The sequence below is a fragment of the Xiphophorus hellerii genome, chromosome 24 (assembly GCF_003331165.1).
Source record: "Xiphophorus hellerii strain 12219 chromosome 24, Xiphophorus_hellerii-4.1, whole genome shotgun sequence".
NCBI classification, from domain to species: domain Eukaryota; kingdom Metazoa; phylum Chordata; class Actinopteri; order Cyprinodontiformes; family Poeciliidae; genus Xiphophorus; species Xiphophorus hellerii.
The window spans coordinates 13580423-13598753 of NC_045695.1; the positions used below are offsets into that span (position 1 = coordinate 13580423).

At 38.9% G+C, this 18331-nt stretch overlaps 2 protein-coding genes across 2 annotated transcripts in view; both read left to right on the forward strand.

The window, feature by feature from the left end:
* The first annotated feature begins 2066 nt into the window (after positions 1–2066).
* On the forward strand, positions 2067–7441 carry nhlh2 (nescient helix loop helix 2). The gene is made up of 2 exons (XM_032556722.1): positions 2067–3147; positions 4142–7441. The coding sequence occupies exon 2, from the start codon at positions 4183–4185 to the stop codon at positions 4555–4557; it is 375 nt and encodes a 124-aa protein (XP_032412613.1). The 5' UTR covers positions 2067–3147; positions 4142–4182; the 3' UTR covers positions 4558–7441.
* A 10386-nt stretch (positions 7442–17827) lies between these two features.
* Positions 17828–18331, forward strand: part of LOC116715907 (vang-like protein 1) — a 42155-nt gene continuing 41651 nt past the window's right edge. Inside the window, exon 1 of the mRNA XM_032556650.1 lies at positions 17828–17977. The gene's annotated coding sequence lies outside the window, so the exon portion shown is untranslated. The remainder of the gene's footprint in view (positions 17978–18331) is intronic.

Consider the following 18331-nt stretch of genomic DNA (forward strand, 5'->3'; position numbering starts at 1 on the left):
TGTGAGTATTATACTATAAAATAGAGTCACAAAGGCTGTTTGTGGAAAAAATGGTCAAAAATAAAAATGTGGGTCCATTTAGAGACCCCATCTTTCTCATATTTTAGGTTCTGTTGTTGGTTTATAGCTGGGAACACGGGACAGTTAGGTATGTATATTTCCTGTCCTTTACGCCAGTTTTATTTATATTGCAGATTAATTACTAATGATTCTATGAATGATATGTGATGTTATCTTAAACAGGCTTTAGTTGCTGTAATTTGGCAGAGAATAGAGTAAATACCGTGACTAAAGAACATCCATTAGCCGTCCTGTGGTGACTCCACCACCCTGCAGTGTGCTGCCTGTCTCCACTCTCACTACATCAGCTGTGGGATGTAATTGCAGCAGGCACCAACAAAACAGCCTTGGAGGTGTCCTTCGTGTCTTTGGCCCAAAGCCTCGCGGACTGAGGCGGGGTCCGGGTGATGCAGACCACCAAACACAAGCCCGTTTCCCTTTTGCTGTCTGTGGAGCAATTAGGAAGTGTGTGTGTGCGTGAGTGTGTGTATCCGTGGGCTCCAGCTGTCAGGAGGCCTCTGTTTCCTGGTCTTGACATGTCTCCAATACACCCCGCTGCGAGTCTCTCTGTGTCACACGGACCCCGGCCGGAGCCCAGGGCGAACTGTCCGTCATCTCACACACACACACACACACACACACTTTCGTCCTTTTTTCCTTCATTGATATGGTCCTTCTGGCACCACGGTTGGAACTTTGCTCTCATTCACAGCGTGTTTGTCTGGGAGTATGTCTGCGGTGGCAGTAAACATGGCGGTGGCTGTGGGCCACGCCAAGTCATCCGTGCTTCCCCTTATCGTTTTAATCACCTCGTTAGGCGCAGCTAGTAACCCACGCTTGCTGGCCGCTTCTCCTTCTCTGGAACCGTGCCCTCCTGACCTGATGCTGCTGGTGCCACTGGGCATGGAGTGCTGGGGGTGATGGGGAGAGGAGGATAGATGGCGAGCTTTGGGGTTTTTCAGATGTTAACGAAAGCCAGAAAGGTGTTTTTTTTCTGTTTCCTTGAAAGTTTAAATCATTCCTAGAAGAAGGCCTTTCAATGCAAGTTTTATGTGATAAACCTAATAAAGTATGATGAAAGACTTAAAACTTCTAAAAAACTTCTACCTTTCACTTTGGGGGTGGTACTCTACAAGCTTTGCATGGGTCCAGATCAGTAGCTACCATAAAATTGTGATAAGAAATTTGCAGAATGGAAACGCACCAATTTTGAAATAAACCCATGTTTTTTTTAAAAGGTTTGTGCACTAGAATGAGATGTTTTTCCAGCCATATTTTGCAAAACTACGATGGAAGCAGTCTTTTTGCATCACACGAGTCACGTGATCAACAATCAGATGTTACTACTGGCAGAAACGACAAACAAGACGACAGGAGGTGGTAGGATGATTATGGTTTGTTTTTGTTTTTTTCAGACAAGGTGCAGCTTGCTCCACCAGAGCTCTCACACAATTCACAGAGATTCAGCTAAGTACACAGCTGAAACCTTAGCTCTTCTCCAAAATGGCCGACTGCAATTTCCCCAAAACGTCGCATATGTAGCTAACTCTTTCAATAATTTTTCAGTCTCAGCTGACCAAAGTGCTTGACAACAAACACAACATCAAAAGTAGATAAATGATAAAACAGAAAATAAAACTGAGTTTAGTAAAAATAATAAAACAATTATAAAACTGGCAAAGATACCAAAAGCTAAAAAAATACTTAATTTCAGTTGCTTCAATTTATACCTCTAACTCTGACCAGCTGTTTTTTTATAGTATCCCCAAAGCATAATGCTGCCACCTTTGTCTTACCATTGGGATGCTGCGTTCAGGGTGTTGTGGAGTGTTCGTTTTTTCTCTCACTGATGGTTTGCAAATTCAGTTTTGGTCTCATCCAACCCAGAGCGCATATTTATTTAGTAATTACTAGTGTTTGTAGATTTTATTTAGGGGTATCAGGGAAAAGTGGGGTCAAAGCAATATGTTTTATTTTACAATTATTCACTTTTCTGTTTGTCTTTTGCATAAAATGTAAGTTTTTCTCCACTCATGCAGCTGAAAATAAAATATTCTGAAAAAACCGGTTTACCTGGCACAACAGGTATCTGCTTTTAGAACGACAAGCATTCAGTTTTACCTGCTTCTCTCGTTCTTTTTTCTCTAAAACATGTTAGGACATGAAGCCAACATGCATGATAAAAAGATTCAAGTTAACCCCCTCCTTCAACACCCTCCTTGCTGCCCTCTGCATCTCAAACAAAACAGTTTCTATTTTTTAATCATTGCTATTCACTAAAAACACGCACACGTGCACAAACTCACAACATGCATTTCTTTCTCTTTCTCTTCTCCCCCCCCTCCATCCTTTATCATGCACACATCTCTGCCTTCCCTTTGCCCACTACTCCCACGGGAGACAGAGCGCTTGAGGGCCGAGGGGCGTGAGGAGAGGAGGAGGAAGAGGAGGAGGAGGAGGAGGAAGGATTGGAGGGAGGGGGCGGCGTTAGACAATGCCCATTCCTCCAATATATTCCGTCCCCTCCGTCCATGAAGTGAGCCTTTATTAGTGAGGATCGTTTGGATCTTATCTTCCACATGACGCGCGGCGGATGAGGAGGAATCAGAGCGACGAGGCGGGGGGGATTTATCTGCGATCTGCCCGACTCCCGACCTGGAAGAGTGTCGCTTATCTCCAGCCTCTTCATCCCCATCTTCCACAGGCGGACGGACCAGTAGCCTCTCTATCAGCCCAGCTCATCTATTGTCTGAAATCCAACCGAGGACCGGCTGATCCCCTCTTATCATCACCCTAATCATTTTTTTTTTTTTTTGGTTTGTTTGTTTTAATTTTCACATTTTTCTGCACGTTTCCTGAACTGATCCCAGGAAGACTTCTGATCCGTTTTCAAAGTGTTCTGTGATGCAAGTTTCCATCAGGAAAAAGTGAAAAAAGTATTTTCTCTCTGCATTTTTTCTCCACTTCCTTGAGCCTGAATGCACGTCTCTTTGACATCTGATGCTCGTTCGGCTCGTGGAATATGAGTTAATTGGGAGTTGGGTTAATTAAACGAAGAACCAAATTGCCTCCCAACTCTCTGTCAAGGTAAGTTAGTCATTTTTAAAGGTTACATTTTTGCCCATTTATTTTAGCTAGAGAACTCATATAATTTTATAACCAGCTTTATTTGTAGTGTTTTGTTTATTAGTTTATTTTGCCATCAGATCTACTGTCAAGTCGCTCCGGCCTTAGCTAAGCAGATGTGTTCATCACACTGTGACAGATGGCCAATTCTGATTATGTTAATTCATAGGGGAAAATGGCCAGCTTCTTCCTAAAAAAAACAAAATAAAATAAAAAACAAGTCGAATTAAAGAAAATCAGAAATACATTTTTATTTTTTGGCTCATATTTAAGGCTTTTCTTTCACCTAAAGTTAAGGTTTTTTCTTTTAAATCTAAACATGTATTTAGTTTAACTTTGACTTATTGTGTATAAAAAGCTACAAATATTTCTCAATTAGCTTTTTGCTTCTAAAGCATTAAAAATTAGGATTTTTTTTCAAGACAGGAGAACACCCACTGAGCAAAGTTCCCTTGTATAAAAGTAGAAACTGTTTCCTTTCGTTTAAAAAAGGCCAAAATGTGTCTGAAAAGTGAAAGTTAAGAAAACTTCTTTAAGTGTTTGAATGTTGATCATTTTGTTTAAACAAACTTGACTCTGAACAGGGTTGAATTTAGTCTAAATATATATTTATTTAACATGTTAAATAGTGATTAAAAACACGTCCACGTGTTTGGGAAAGCTTTCCTAAACTTTGCTGTAATTCGTTTTTCTGATATTAATCTGATAGGAATTGGATTAGTAAATGTTCTGCAGCATTAATACAGTGATTACTTTTTAGAATAAACGCTAAAACATTACGCTAATTTAAATGTATATATTATTTATAGATTTTATGATATTATGGACGTACGGAGGCCCGCTGAGAGATTTCTCCACTGGGGCCTCAATGCTAATTAATTTCTATATTAACCACTGTTTTAATTTGATTTATGTGCTTAGATTCTTTTCGATAATTTTTTACTTTTTCCTCCAGGTTTTCCAGGAGGATCGCCCGCCAACACTCCGAGCGTAAAAATGATGCTGAGTCCGGATCAAGCCGAGGCGGACCTGTCGTGGACCCAGTCCGACCCGGAGTCGATGCTCAACGGCCTCAAGTCGGCCGGCTGCACCTCGGACGAGCCGACCGAGGGCGAGGAGCAGCGGGCCAAATGCAAAGCCGAGCAGCCGCTGAGCAGGGAGGAGAAGAGGAGGCGGCGGCGGGCCACGGCCAAGTACCGCTCCGCGCACGCAACCCGGGAGCGGATCCGGGTGGAGGCGTTCAACGTGGCCTTCGCGGAGCTGCGCAAGCTGCTGCCCACGTTGCCCCCGGACAAAAAACTCTCCAAGATCGAGATCCTCAGACTGGCTATTTGTTACATCTCCTACCTGAACCACGTGTTGGATGTTTGAGTGGGAGCGGACGGGCGGACTGGTGCGGCAGATTTCTACAGAACGCGCAGTATTTTCTAAGCCTTTCACAGATGATACTTTGGGCAGACATGCTACACTGAAAAAACCCAACTTAGAATTCAACCAATAAAATTGGAGAGACTATTTAGTTGGGTATAGTTATTATCACTTCTTAGTCCAAATTTTTTTTTTAACAATGATTAGTCACTTTGAAATTCTAACTAATTAAATTAATTTACCTAATCTGGTGGGTCTCCATGTTAAAAAGAAACCATAACATAGCTAAGATACTGTTAGCTGTTATGGTGGCAGCTGTGTGGCAGCAACCACCTCACTGTTAAAAAGTTCAGCTTGCTAGCAAGTTTGACTGTTGAATATAAACTTATTAAACATAAACGAATTTTTTGAATCAACCATAACTCCTATGAGAGTTTAATTCAACCCATGATAGCCTTACTGGTTTCTGCGCAGCATGCAGGACGAATAAAAAGGAGAAAATGTATGTTTGAATTCAACAGGTATTAAACATTAAATTTGAAACCACATAAGTTGAATTAATTTAATTAATATCCCCTAAAATTAATTTTCCCAGTGGTAGAACATTTACAATCTTAAAGAACTTTTGGCCTTTTATGTTTTTGACAGTTTTCCACTCAAAGGTGTGAAAGTCATCTTACACCAGTTACGTAACCATCCATTTTTTTCACTAGGTTTTTTAAAATTGTCAAAAATAGGTTAAATAATAAATATTTCCTCTCAGACTTTGTTTGATGCGTTAGGGAGAGACCAGAGCTGACTATCGAGGCCTTAAGCTCTGGAATCAATAAAAATATAATGCATAATTCTGACAAAACAAAACTGTACAAGTTAAATGAAATTGGTGCAATTGTTTGGATTTATATAGTAGATAGATTTTAAACAGTATTTCTGTTGGGAAAATGTATATTTACCACATAAGTTAAACTCTAATTTAGCTTTTAAGATCATTTTGGTGATCTGATTAAAAGTTGCCCTGAAAACTACAACTGCCTCAGGTTTTCAAAACTCCACTTGCTAGCAACTTTGACTTTAGCATTAGCGCTGTTGCTCAACTACCTTAATCTGGACACAATTTTAAATTTTTAATTCCTGCTTGAAATAGAACGTAAGCAATAAAACTGCTTAATTAAACTTTAAAGAATTTGTTTTGAAGCAAATTTCACTTTTTACAGTACGCGTTTCCCGTTTTTCACTGTGTCAGGCTGTGGGGGGGCATTTTTCACATCAAAATGAAGGGATGTAAACAAGATAGCTGCTTTAGATCTTATAGTTTAGAAGATGTTTTCCGTAAAAGGAAAAAAAAAATAATTCAATGCGTCAAGTGCTACTTATGACATGAGAAATTGTGACCTTAATCATTTTAAAGTGTATTTATTTATTTATTTAATTGCGTTAATATTATTGCTTATTTATTTATGCGGATTACAGGTCTTTCTTTCTGTATAAATGTATATTGTTTGTTTATTCAATATATTTTTAGGCTGTGAAATTGAACGTGGTAAGTAATGGTGTTTTCCTGTTTAAAAAAAAGAAGAAATATGGCACTTTCTGTTAATCCACTGCGTCTCCTGTTTGCTTTTAATGTATGTTGGATGTCTCCTTGTTTTGCTTTGATAATATCTGTTATCGATCGATGGCAACGATGAGCACTTGAACTGTGGGGCCCCACGGCCCCGTAGCTATTTGCTTCCCTAAAATGTTGTGTTGGGACGTCATTCAGTTTTCAGATTAGCCTAGTTTTTCTGTCAAATTCATGAAAACAAGAGGTTCTGTTGCGATTTCCAGAATGAAACCTCTTCTTTTGCTGTGACCAAAAACAAAGTCTGAATTTACTCTCTTCGATGTGCTGATGTTAGGCTCTTATTTTAGAAAACATTTATTTATTTGTCTCTTCTTTGTATCCTGAAAATTCCAATAAGTAATTTTATAGCAAAAGGAGAAGAAAAACATATCCTCTATCCAAAGATTTTTTTGTCTCTTCAGGGTTGTGTAGGCTTGTTGCTTTATGCAGATTTTTTTAGTAGAGTTACCGTGTGACAGCTGGTTTCTAATGGACAGACTTTTTTCATATTTTCCGGTGTTATTTTTAATTAAAAACAAATGCTGAAGAAAGACTCCCTTTCCTATGTTGGAATACATTTAAAACATTTCAGTTCATGAAGGTCCATTAAATATATAAGCTAACACCATGTTAGCGGAGACAACAATGCTGTATGGCAAGCCATTAGGGACAAATATTGGTACTCCCAACCTATCTGTTGTAAAACAACAAATTTAGTACGTCAGGACATCCTAAAAACCTCATTTGTAACCCTGTTTTGTGTCTGTAAGGGGTGCTATGAATGCCTTCTTTTGAAATTTGCAATATTTTGTTCCATAAAGGCCTGTTTATGAGTTGCAAAATAAGTGGCAACCAATTCAAACCCACTCCTGCTGGCAGAAAATATTGATTTTTTGCAGCATTTTAACTAAAGTCCCAATTCACTGAACTGCAGTTGTTGGAAAATAGCACTAAGGATTTATTCTCTGAGCCTTTAGTGAAGCTACACTTGTTTTGTCTCAACAAGAAATGCAAAACTACTGATAAACAGTTTATATTGCCAACTTTTACTATGATTTACATGAGCTGTAGTAATATTAAATAATGATATCAAGGTCAGTTGACGACCTCTACCTTTCTAATCATAGTTCTGGCTTTTGTACTTGTGCTTTTGCTGAACTACAAACATAGAAAACCAAAATATAAACCAGAGTATACATAAAATGCACACACATCTCCACAGAATGTGAGCGGTTTCAGGTTTATTTTATACAAGCAAACAATAAATGAACTTGGAGATCAAGATTCAATGACAATTTTATATTTTCATTTCTAAAATGTTACATATAAACTTGGCATCCTTCTTAAAAAATGTCTTCAATCATAGAAAAATAAAAACAAAATGCAGTTTTTATATATTAATCAAACAGCAACTACCATCAGCTGTTTCTGATAACTGCTAATAGATCATAACTGGAAAAAAGTTCAATCTTTGACTAGTCCACACCAAAGCCTTTTTTCATTGGATAAAAAAACTCCTGGACTTACTGGCGCATGTTGGATCATTTTTCTGCTTCATAACCCAAACCTGCTTAAGTTTAAGGTGGCGAGCATAATTCATGGTTCCACCTATGACTGCTGGTTATCCAGGTCCCAAAACAGAACAGTAGCCCAAACCATGACACTTGCACCACCATGTTTGACTGTTGGGAAAGTCTTGGATATTAATATGTTTTTCTAACATGTGAGATGGACCTTTCTGATGTTTTTGGTCAAGAAAAACTATGGATATCATTTTTGCCAAGTTGCTCTCATGAACCGTATGGTCTTTTGGGGGTTTTGTGACCTCTTGGATGAGTTGTGGATGTAATCTTGGAGTAATGTTTTTTTTTTAGGACAGACACTCCTGGAAAGGGTCACCACTGTTGCATGTTTTCTACAGTTGTGTATAAAAGTTGTCACTCAAGTCTAAGGCCTTACGAATGGCACCTGATGTTGTCAGATGGGTTTTTATTTAGGTTGTACTGTAGGGGGTTAGGTTTGGTCCAACGGGGGACTGTGGTGTTATTATTTTCAAATGGTTACAGAGTTTCCTCCAGAAAACTTGCTAAACCTGATTGTTGGAGACTTAGGGCAGTCCACCATCGTCTCATTGTGTTTTTGTCTTATAAAATGTTCAAAGTCGACTGGAAACATATATGCTCTCAATGCACTCTGAGCCTCTAAAAGCAAAACTAAGCATTTATAGTTGCACTTTGAGGTTTGCATACGCGTCAAGGTTCCTTGGTGCAATTCTCACCAAAAAAACAGCCTTCAGAGAGGAATCAATGCAGGTGAAGCTGTTATGCAAGAAGGCTTTCCAAACAGACCATTGTGAGTGAAAGATGATTACAAAAATTCAGAGGTACACACCTATACGCTACAAGTGTGTGTAAGGACAGAACGATCGATGCGCCGTTCTTGCACGGTATATCAATCGCGTCACTTCAGTGTTTTAACTATAAACCATCTTTGCTATCATTGTTACTGGTAAGACAGATTTTTAAAATAAAAAAGGAAGCAGTGCTTAGCCTGGCTGGTGGCAAGCAAAGCCTGGTGGCCTGCCAGGCTTACAATACACAAGTGGAAACCCTGCGTATTATAAATCTTAAACCAATAAAATACCAAACCAGAACATGTGATAATAATAATAGCCCAAAACCCTCCTAATGTCTCGCCCAGCACACTTACATTCGGCAAGATGTGCAAACACACATGCTGAAAGGTGGAATAAGTGCTTCACATTTTAGCATACTTATGATGCATCACCCCTTGTTCACTCTACTGTCCAAACACACATTCACAGCAAGAAAGAAAACCCGCACACACAAACCCACACTCAGTGGTCAGCAGCTAAAGGCAGTGGTAGGCTACATATATATATGCTGCTGGCTGAAAGGCTCTCTGCCTCCCCAGAGAGGGGGCAGGTGTTACTCCAGACGAGCCAAGACAACCAAATTACTGGCCGTCTGGCACCTCCCGTGGGAAACCCGACGAGGAAGAAGGGATGGGAGAGATGGAAATTTATGAGAGAGCGAGAGCGGAGATGTAATATTGCCAAATGGTGTGAGCTGCAAAGATCCAAATATTTATAATGATTTGTAAGATATCTACACGCCTATTCTCATCGATTGTGCCAGAAAAGGCTTGTTGAGTTAGACTGAAAGAGATGTGTGAATGCTTTTATCCAAACTACATCGGATTATCAGGAGTTCAACCTTTTTTTGTGAAGCTTGGGTGGCCCAGTGGGAGCTGAACCTTCAACCGTGGAAATGCCACAGGCTGCCTTAATGCAACAGAATGCATTATATAACAAAATATGGGATTGAAACTGCATCCATCCATAAATGTACTCAAAAAATAGGTTATGTTTAAAAATATTTACAATGTAGAATTGTGAAATGTCAAACCTAGAACAGAAAAATCTAAACATAACTCAAAAACCCAAAACATTTAAGAGAATAAAGAAATACTCTGAAATAAACCCACTTAGCTTTCACACTAAAGACTCATATTAAAAAATCAGAACCAAATCATATTTGTGAATTTCTTGCTGAAATTCTTTAGACATTGTATTAATTTTATTCCCTTTATATATATCAAAGCATTTGGTCAGTTCTACATGACTGACCAAAGTTATTATGAGCCAATTTGAAGGACCTAAAGAGCCACATGTGGGTTCAGAGCCACAGGTTGGAGATCCCCGGTTTCATTGGACAATTGTTAGGTGTCAGTTTTTACATGATGGATTGAACTGCTCTAGTTTCACACATTTACACTGAGATTGAGAAACATCTAACCTCTGACGAGTGTCACAACTTCTCTGTTGTGTTGAGCTGTACTTCGGGGTCACAGGTTAAAAAGGGCAAAATTCAAAGGCAAACAATGTATGTGCGGCTCCGCAGTCCTGGTTTGTGACTTTCGGTTTGTGACTCATCTGTCTGGCTTTCTTCAACTTTTACCTTCATCTGTTGCAACGCCTGCTGTGAGCACTTGCTAGGCAGTAGTGCTAAAACGAAACCAATAAACCAATTTGATCTTCCAAAATACAAAACCTCTTGTTAGATGATGAATTTAGGAGTGTTGAAAAACCTCAGTACTGGTAGCAGGATTACTCAATTTGTGTTCAGAGTTGGAAAAGCCAACTGACATGACCCATGGAGTCAGAATTATTAACCTTAAAGTTAAATATGGCTGCTGCCTAGGCCTGTCACGATAGCAAATTTTGCTGAGCGATTAATTGTCTCAAAAATTATTGCGATAAACGATAATATTGTTTGAAGACCTTTTTACACTGATTTAATGGAAATGATGTAATAATTCATGCGATTTCTTGCCAAAGATAGATACACTTTATTTTCAAAAGAACACTAAACACTGGAACTGATAAACAAAATAAACAAAACAACCAAAAACGAAAATAAAATGGATTCTCAGTCTCCATTAACAAAAAACTCACTTGGAAAAAAAAAACTAAACAACATAAAGTAAAAGTGGAAATAAATACTGCATTCAATCAAAAGAGTGCAGATTATGAAGTCTGTATATTATGTTGCCCTTCAGTAATAATTAGATTTAAATAGAGAAGATGGGCACATCGACTACCTGATGCAATAATTAACACTACATGATTTTTTGCTCCTATTTTCCCCCTTACAACAATCTTAAAACGTTGGTCTTTCTAAGATTGTGTTTGTGTTCCGGTAGATCGTCCTCCGATCTAAATCAGGGGTTTTCCCCGACTGGGCGCTTTAACGCAGCCTGTTGAATGTGACAGGCAGCCAATCAGAAAGCGCAGATTCTCCTCCGCACTTTCTGAGGGGAAATTACGTCGGGGAATCCCAAACAGCTGAAACGGCGCAACTCGAAGTCCAGCGGACATTGGAGATGATATGTGGAAACAACATTAATGTTTATTCAACATGCAAAGAATATAGAAATGACAAGAGGAGGAGTTGGAGCGAAATTGCTACCGCAGTTGATAAACCCGGTAACTGTTCAGCTGTTCTTCGTTAACGTGACGTAAATAGTTTATAATGATTTTCATTCAGTCAGGACTTTACGCTGACACTAGCCACATGCATTGCAGGTAGATTGTAGTAAAGCATTGATTAATGCCTGGTTTTAAAATTAGTTAACTGAACTTGTAGCCATTATTTTGTGCCCATTGTTGGACACCACACGGCAGGAACGAATCCGATCGAACCTGTCGGCTAATGTGTGGACTGTCAGGTTTTGAAAATCGGCCGCCAGCTCTAAGATCGTGTCGTGTGCGCTGGGCTTTACACTAAGGAAATGAGGAAGGGAGGGTCAGTGGAGAGCACCGGAGTTGAGCCTTTTTTTCATTCAGTCTCATTAACAGAAAGAGAAAAAGGCCGGAAGAGACGATAATGCCGATAATTAAAATGACGTCGATAGTTTTAATTTATCGTACGATTAATCGATTTATCGTTTATCGCGACAGGCCTACTGCTGCCTCACATAAACAACATAGGGTGTGTCCAAATTCAGTTCCTGGAACTTTCGAAGGCCACATATGAAGGCCGACTACGTCACAGCAATGCAACGAAGGTTGTCCAAATTTGAAGAGTCTTCCAAATGAGACCCACAAATGTGTCCATGTCCCTGTATTGGTGGTCTAGTGTACCTAGTGTATTAAAAGTTGATGGAGGAAATCAGTTTGAAGCTCTTTTAATTGGAGTTTTTGTCTATTGTGATCTACGGAAATATTAGGACAACCTTTGTGGTGACTGTTTGTCTCCCTCTGGTAGATGTGAAAACTGCTGAGGACGTACCCAAACCACTTGAAAGGTGGATTATTGTTTTGTTTTTTAGGAACATTTATAAAATATTCTCTTACTTCCGTTATCATCTGCTTCTTTGTAACCTCCTACCTCATGTTTTTGTGTTTAATTAGTATAAACCAGATTTTACAGGCCCATTGTTCCGACCTGACAGGTTCTGTATTTTAGGCGACTTCTGTCAAAGAGAAAGAAAAACCAGTATGTTTTATCAACAGATTGTCCTCTTCAGAACACAAAACAAGCGCTGTGATTCTGGCATGGCGGGGTAGACAGACTTCTGCTCAAGCTTATTGAATGGACGGGTCCATCTGTACGCTGCGATGGAGCACCACCAGGTCCATTTGTCCCGTTCATCCCAGAAGCTTCCGTAGCATCGGTACTCTCCAATTTATTCTTTAGAAAGACCCTCAGAAAGAAAAGTGACAGGCGAAGCCCAGAGCGCTAAGGGCGCTGAACAGCCTGGCCGACAGTGTGGCCTCTGTGTGTGTGTGTGTGAGAAAGTAGCACGTTTCCACCCCCTACCCCACCCTGTCTGCGCGGTGTGGCTTATGTAATGGTGGAGGCCGAGGACTGACCATATGTCAGGAGGTGTGTGCAGACGGCAGGGGATTATACATCGGCCATTAGCAGCATTTGGACATCCTTCTCCTCATAATCATTCAGGTACAGGCCCACTCAAAGCCTGGAGGAGAGCGCACACACATTGATCCACGCTCATTTGATCCTGAGTGCTCTGTGTAAATTGGACAGGGAGAAAGAGTATGACAACAAACAGCCATATGTTCGCAGTACGAGCGACAACATTCGGGGCTTTTTGTGTTTCCGCCCTCTCCTTTATTCTCTGCGTCGCTGTGTATTATGGAAGCAGGCAAGAAGTCCCCCGTCAATATCGCAACTCTGTTTCCCTTCTCTGGCGCTCACGCCCCGGTGTGTGCGTTTTCAGTTTGAAGGGTGTTCGTGCTGCAGAAGTACAAAGCCAGGTCCATGTGTTGAAATGCAGCCCGCGGGATGGGCCGTATTATCCCTGCCTACTTCACCAGCAGGGTCCCGGGGCTCGAGCTGGCTCGTGGCCCTTTGTCTCCAAACAGATGGAAATGGGCAGAGGAGGGAAGAAGTGGGGGAATCGGGAGGTGGAGGGGAGAAAGAGTCAGTCTGTTCTCATTAAGTGCTGCATTGAAGAAGACGTCCCCCCACAATGCGTCAGCAGCCGCGGATGGTCCCCCTCTCATTCAGCCTCACGCTCTGACCATCTGTATCGCAGGGGTCTGTCATAAGGTGTGCGCACGCATGAGGACCCGGCGCACGGCCCAATCTGGAGAGTTAAAACCGAGATATTCATTAGGTTTCAATTTGGTTAAGATTTTTTCTTTTAAATCCAATTGTTGGGGCTTTGTTGAGGAAATCCCACTGGATGCGAGTCACCATGAGTCAGAAAGGGAGTTTATTCAGCATCCTGCTGTCCCTTTTTCCAGTCCCAGAGGACAACACACGTCCAATCAGGATGTAGAACCAGAGTTAGTCAGTCATAAAGGAAGAGCTGTTTCAAAATGCATGATCTTGAAAGGTATTAAATGCTAACCATTAAAATTACTCACATTTTATATAGCATAGTAATTTAGATGTTCAATAGTAGGTGAATCTTTTTGACCTGTTACACTATTACGTCTTCATTTCTGAAACTATTTTAATTCAGAAACAAGAAAACAATGATTTTACATAAAAATAAGGATGCAAATTTAACCAAATTGCTTCAACAGAGAATTTGTTTAAAAGTGTGACATAAGTTTTAAAGTAAAACTTTTTGAGAAACATTTGTAGAACATAAAACTGTCGCTAAATCCAAAATGTTAAACATATACACAGGTATATGTGAGTTAAGCGACTGCTTAGGGCCCCAAGCAAGCATAAAAAAAAATATATGTATATAACATTGAATAATAAAACTAAATGGTATAACACATGGAAAAATTATTTCTATATATATTTTTATAGCTGGTACACAAATAATGGATTAATCTTTTCCTGCTAAGATATCAAACTATTGTAAATTATTGTTTAGCTAATGTTAATTTGAAAATGGTACTCTTAAATACCACTCTGAGACTCAAAATAAGTTTGTTTTTTTTAGTTAGCTACTCCTGTAAGGTTAAAATTGATAGCCAAATTAACACTGGCTTAAAAATTAACTAGAGTCATTTTTAATTGAAACGAATAAGTAATGTAACAACCCCTCCCGACCCCACTAGGGACAAGGGTGTACAGAAAATGGATGGATGGAAGTAATATTACACACTTAGAGCAGCTTAAGAAAAGTATTTGCTGTTGATATCTTGGTATGGGGGGCCCCCAAATGATATTCTGCTTTGGGCCCCAAAAAGGCTTGGTTCGGCCCTGCATTCGGGCCGGATCGTGATGCGAAAACCAGCTGTGGACCCCCTCCCTCTGCATGTATGCGTGGGGTCTCATAAACTCCATCTCTTCCCACTTTGTCTTCATTTTTACACGCTTCCATTTTTCTCCCCTATTTACCCAAAAACCCCGCTAAACTCATAAACTCCACGTCGTTGAGGGGGGATCCATCCATCTTCCGGACACCAAATCGAATTGATCTCCGGAGGGGGGTGGGCGGGTCGGCAGCGCCTCGCTATCTCAACACGAGCCATCTGCGCGCGCTTCCCGCGTGAAAAGTGACAGCACGCGCTCCTGCTTCTGCTGCCGCTGGTCGGATGTCGCTCGTGCCTCCGAGCCTCGCGTTTCCATTCAGTTGCTAACAAGATTTCAAAGCTTTCACTACAGCTAATCGATCCTCCTTTTTCTTTAAAAATAAATAAAATTGATATAAAACACACAAGGGATAATTTCAACGATAAAAAAATAACAGCTAAACGTCAAACTTTAAGACAGATGTCGAAATTTTATCTACATCTGTCATCCGCTTCTGATGCAATGGCGGACTCTTGCCACATGGTGGCACGCTAATCTTAAACTAACATCCTTTGGCATTCATTTTTAAAGCAGCAGTAACTCTCATGTAGAATCTCCATTGTTAAACACTTGAAAAATTAATAAACTAAGCAAACATATTCCACAAATATAGCTGAACTTTACAGTGAAAATGGGAAAGAATTGCTAAATTGTTACAAGAGTAACAAGTTAACAACAGTAACAATTTAATAAATAAAATTGGCCAATTTACCTAATTTCTACAGTATATTTTAATCTGTTTCTGAGTTCAAATTGTGTAACTTTAGGAACTTAAAGATATTTAATAAATTTTGTTACATTTAAGCCAGTTTTTGAAATGTACCTATGGAGAAAAAATACTCAAATGTTTACATTTTCTCATATTTTACTTCATTATTTCGAATTGGTATGTTTAACAGCTAAAAACATTTAAATAAATTAAATTGCAACCAGTTTTTTAAATGTACTTTAATAAAAATTATCAATGTTTAAGTAGAAAATCAGGATAAACGGCTAAAAGATGCTTCAAAATAATTACATTGAAATACATTTCAGAGCTAATAAAACAGCAATATATGATTTTACTAAGTTAATGAGAAATGCTTAAATTTTTAAAGACAAAGTTAAGTGAATTAAACAGCTAGGAGATGCTAAAATAATTGGTTGGAATTGGACAAATTTATTAAATTTTAGTAAACAAACTGAAGCACAAAACATTTCACAATCAACAGTTTGGACTGAACAGCAAAATTTCTCATTCCAGAATAATTTTTCTAAGTAAACATTTAAGCTTATATCAATATCACAAATAAGGATTTTTGGTTAAAGAACCATGACTAGCAATGGAAAAACTGACTAACCTGTAATAGTCACAAAATTAGTTCTAATATGGAAGTCAGTCTCTCACCTTTATATAAGACGGGTGTCCTCTTGGGAATATAAACATGGAAGGTCAAGGGTCATGTTCCAGTCATGACCTCCACTATGCTGCAGCAGATCAGATGTATTGAAGTGTTTGCTTGTGAGTAATGGTAAAGAGGCAGTTCAAAGGAGGAGAAAAAATTGATTTTTATACAGGCATGTAAATGCTGGAGGCATCTGTTGTCTTGTGTTTTATAAACAGGCTGAGATTTGTTTATTTTGTGACAGAATAAAGAATAAGAGAAATATGAGAAATTAAGAAAGGTCAGATTTGTAGTGTACTCTTGCACAATCTTCAGGATTTAGTTAGGCAGATGCAAAGTATTCAACAACAGAAAAAAAAGCTAAAGAAAAAAGTTAACTGAAACAGCGACTTAATTAGTCTACTAACAAGAAGTACAGCATTCTGTTTATCTTTACTAACAGGAAAAATCAAGCAGAATATTGACATAGTCAGATTAAAGTAATGCTACATCATCTCAATTGGTTTTAAGTAGGAACTTTGACTAGGCCATTCCAAAACCTTCAGTTTATTATCGTTCTGAGGAATTACTGGTGAGCTTTGGATCATTTTTCTGCTGTGTAATCTAAGTGTCCCTAAAATGGTCAGTAGGCAAATGGATCAGAATCCTGAGTGAGAAAACTTACAGTCCAGACTAAATTGGGTCAACGGAGAAGCAAACATGATGTTGGGCCAAGTCAGAATCCCCATCGTCCAAATGGTTAATCCAGTCATAGCTAGTATGAAAAAGAAAGCTTTCTAACTCACCCTTGTATTTTATCACTTCTACCTACGTGAATCATGTATATTTAAAACATCTGAATGACACAAACATGAATTCAGAGCAGAATCTTACACAATGTTGCTGTTTTCAGACTATCAGAGGAGGAGAATAAAGACTAATATGTTAGCTCTGAAGGCCTCGCTGGCTTCATTGTGTCTCTTTCAGTGACTGAGTCCGAGCCAGATTGTTATCGCTCAACTCTTTGTTGTGCTGCTGTGGAGCGAGTGTCAACTGTTTGCTTTATTCTGCCTCATGGACTGTGACGAAAACATGAAAACATGATACGTGTGGATTGTTGCACTTAAGATACAGTTCCTTGGAATGCATTTATCTTTGTATTATAGTTTAGTTTTGTTGTGATTTTTAGTTAGTTTTTAGAGTGTGTTTGCTAGTTTTTATTACTTATTTGTTACATATCGTTTAGTTTTTATTAGTTATACTAAAAGTTTTTAGGTTTTCATACTTTGGTTAAATTTTAAGTGCAGAATTCATCTGTTCCAGTTTTTAATTTTTATTTGGAACAAGTGTTAAATATTATTGTTTTCTTCACAATTATTGTCTACTTTTATGTTGATCCATCACTTACCATCCACCCAAAAACGCTTTAAAATTTGTGTTTGTAATGTACCGTCCTGTAAAAAATAAAATTTGGAGGTGGATAAAGCACCCAAATATGGCACTCAAGTAAGAGTAGCACTACTTCAACATATTTTTATTCAAGTAAAATTAGAAAAGAATTTGGTAAAAAGGCTAACTGATCAAAACATCAATCATTTAATGTTTAAAAATTGCAAACTCCAGCAGACCAAAACATAAAGTTATGTGGAAATTATGGTATTTTAAAGACCAAAATCTAAATAATTCATTTATATGACATAATTACAAAAAGTCTATATAAGGCAAATGAAACATAAAACTTATAAAACCTTAAAAACTGCAGGCGTGTGTCTATGTCTGGTGTATTTCTAGTTAAAACATGTTTGTTTTTCATTCAGTGGGTAGAAAATCCAGAAATTTTACTCAAGAAAGAGTAGAAATACTTCATAATAAAATTACTCAAGTAAAAGTAAAATAATTTGTTCCCAAAAGTTACCCAACTCAGAGTATTAGCTGTCGGTGTATACGTGAAACGCCCCCTACCGCCGTGTTGTGTTACTGCACCCCTCCGGCTTCCCGAGAAGCTCTGCCCCCTGTGAAATTCCTGACTGCCAGGGTGATTCCTGGTTTCCACGGGCTGCTTCCTACTGTACCTTACCGCGAACTATTTTTTACAACCACTGGATACATTTTTAACTACGGCACTGATATGATATTTCCGCCGATAAGGGGTGAGTTATGTTTTTATAGCAGCTGATTTACTGTCAAGCGTGTTCCTGCAGATGTGTGTGAAGCTCAGCCTTGTGTGTTATAAATGTCCAGTGTTAATTCCCAACGCGTTTAAAAATGTGGGATAGCTCGACTAGCTGCTTGTGCTAACATAACATTAGGGTGAATTTAGGCTCAGTGTGTGTTTTTAAAGGAAAGACTTAGGAACACGCCCTTGGTGTGTTTTCCTACCTGTATGAAAGGGAATGCTTTCAACTTCATGTGAATGCCTGAAACTGGAACAGAGCGCACAGGCAGCGCCGATTAACCGTATTTATTCACATTTAGACACATTGTTGAATGTCTTGCTAACACAA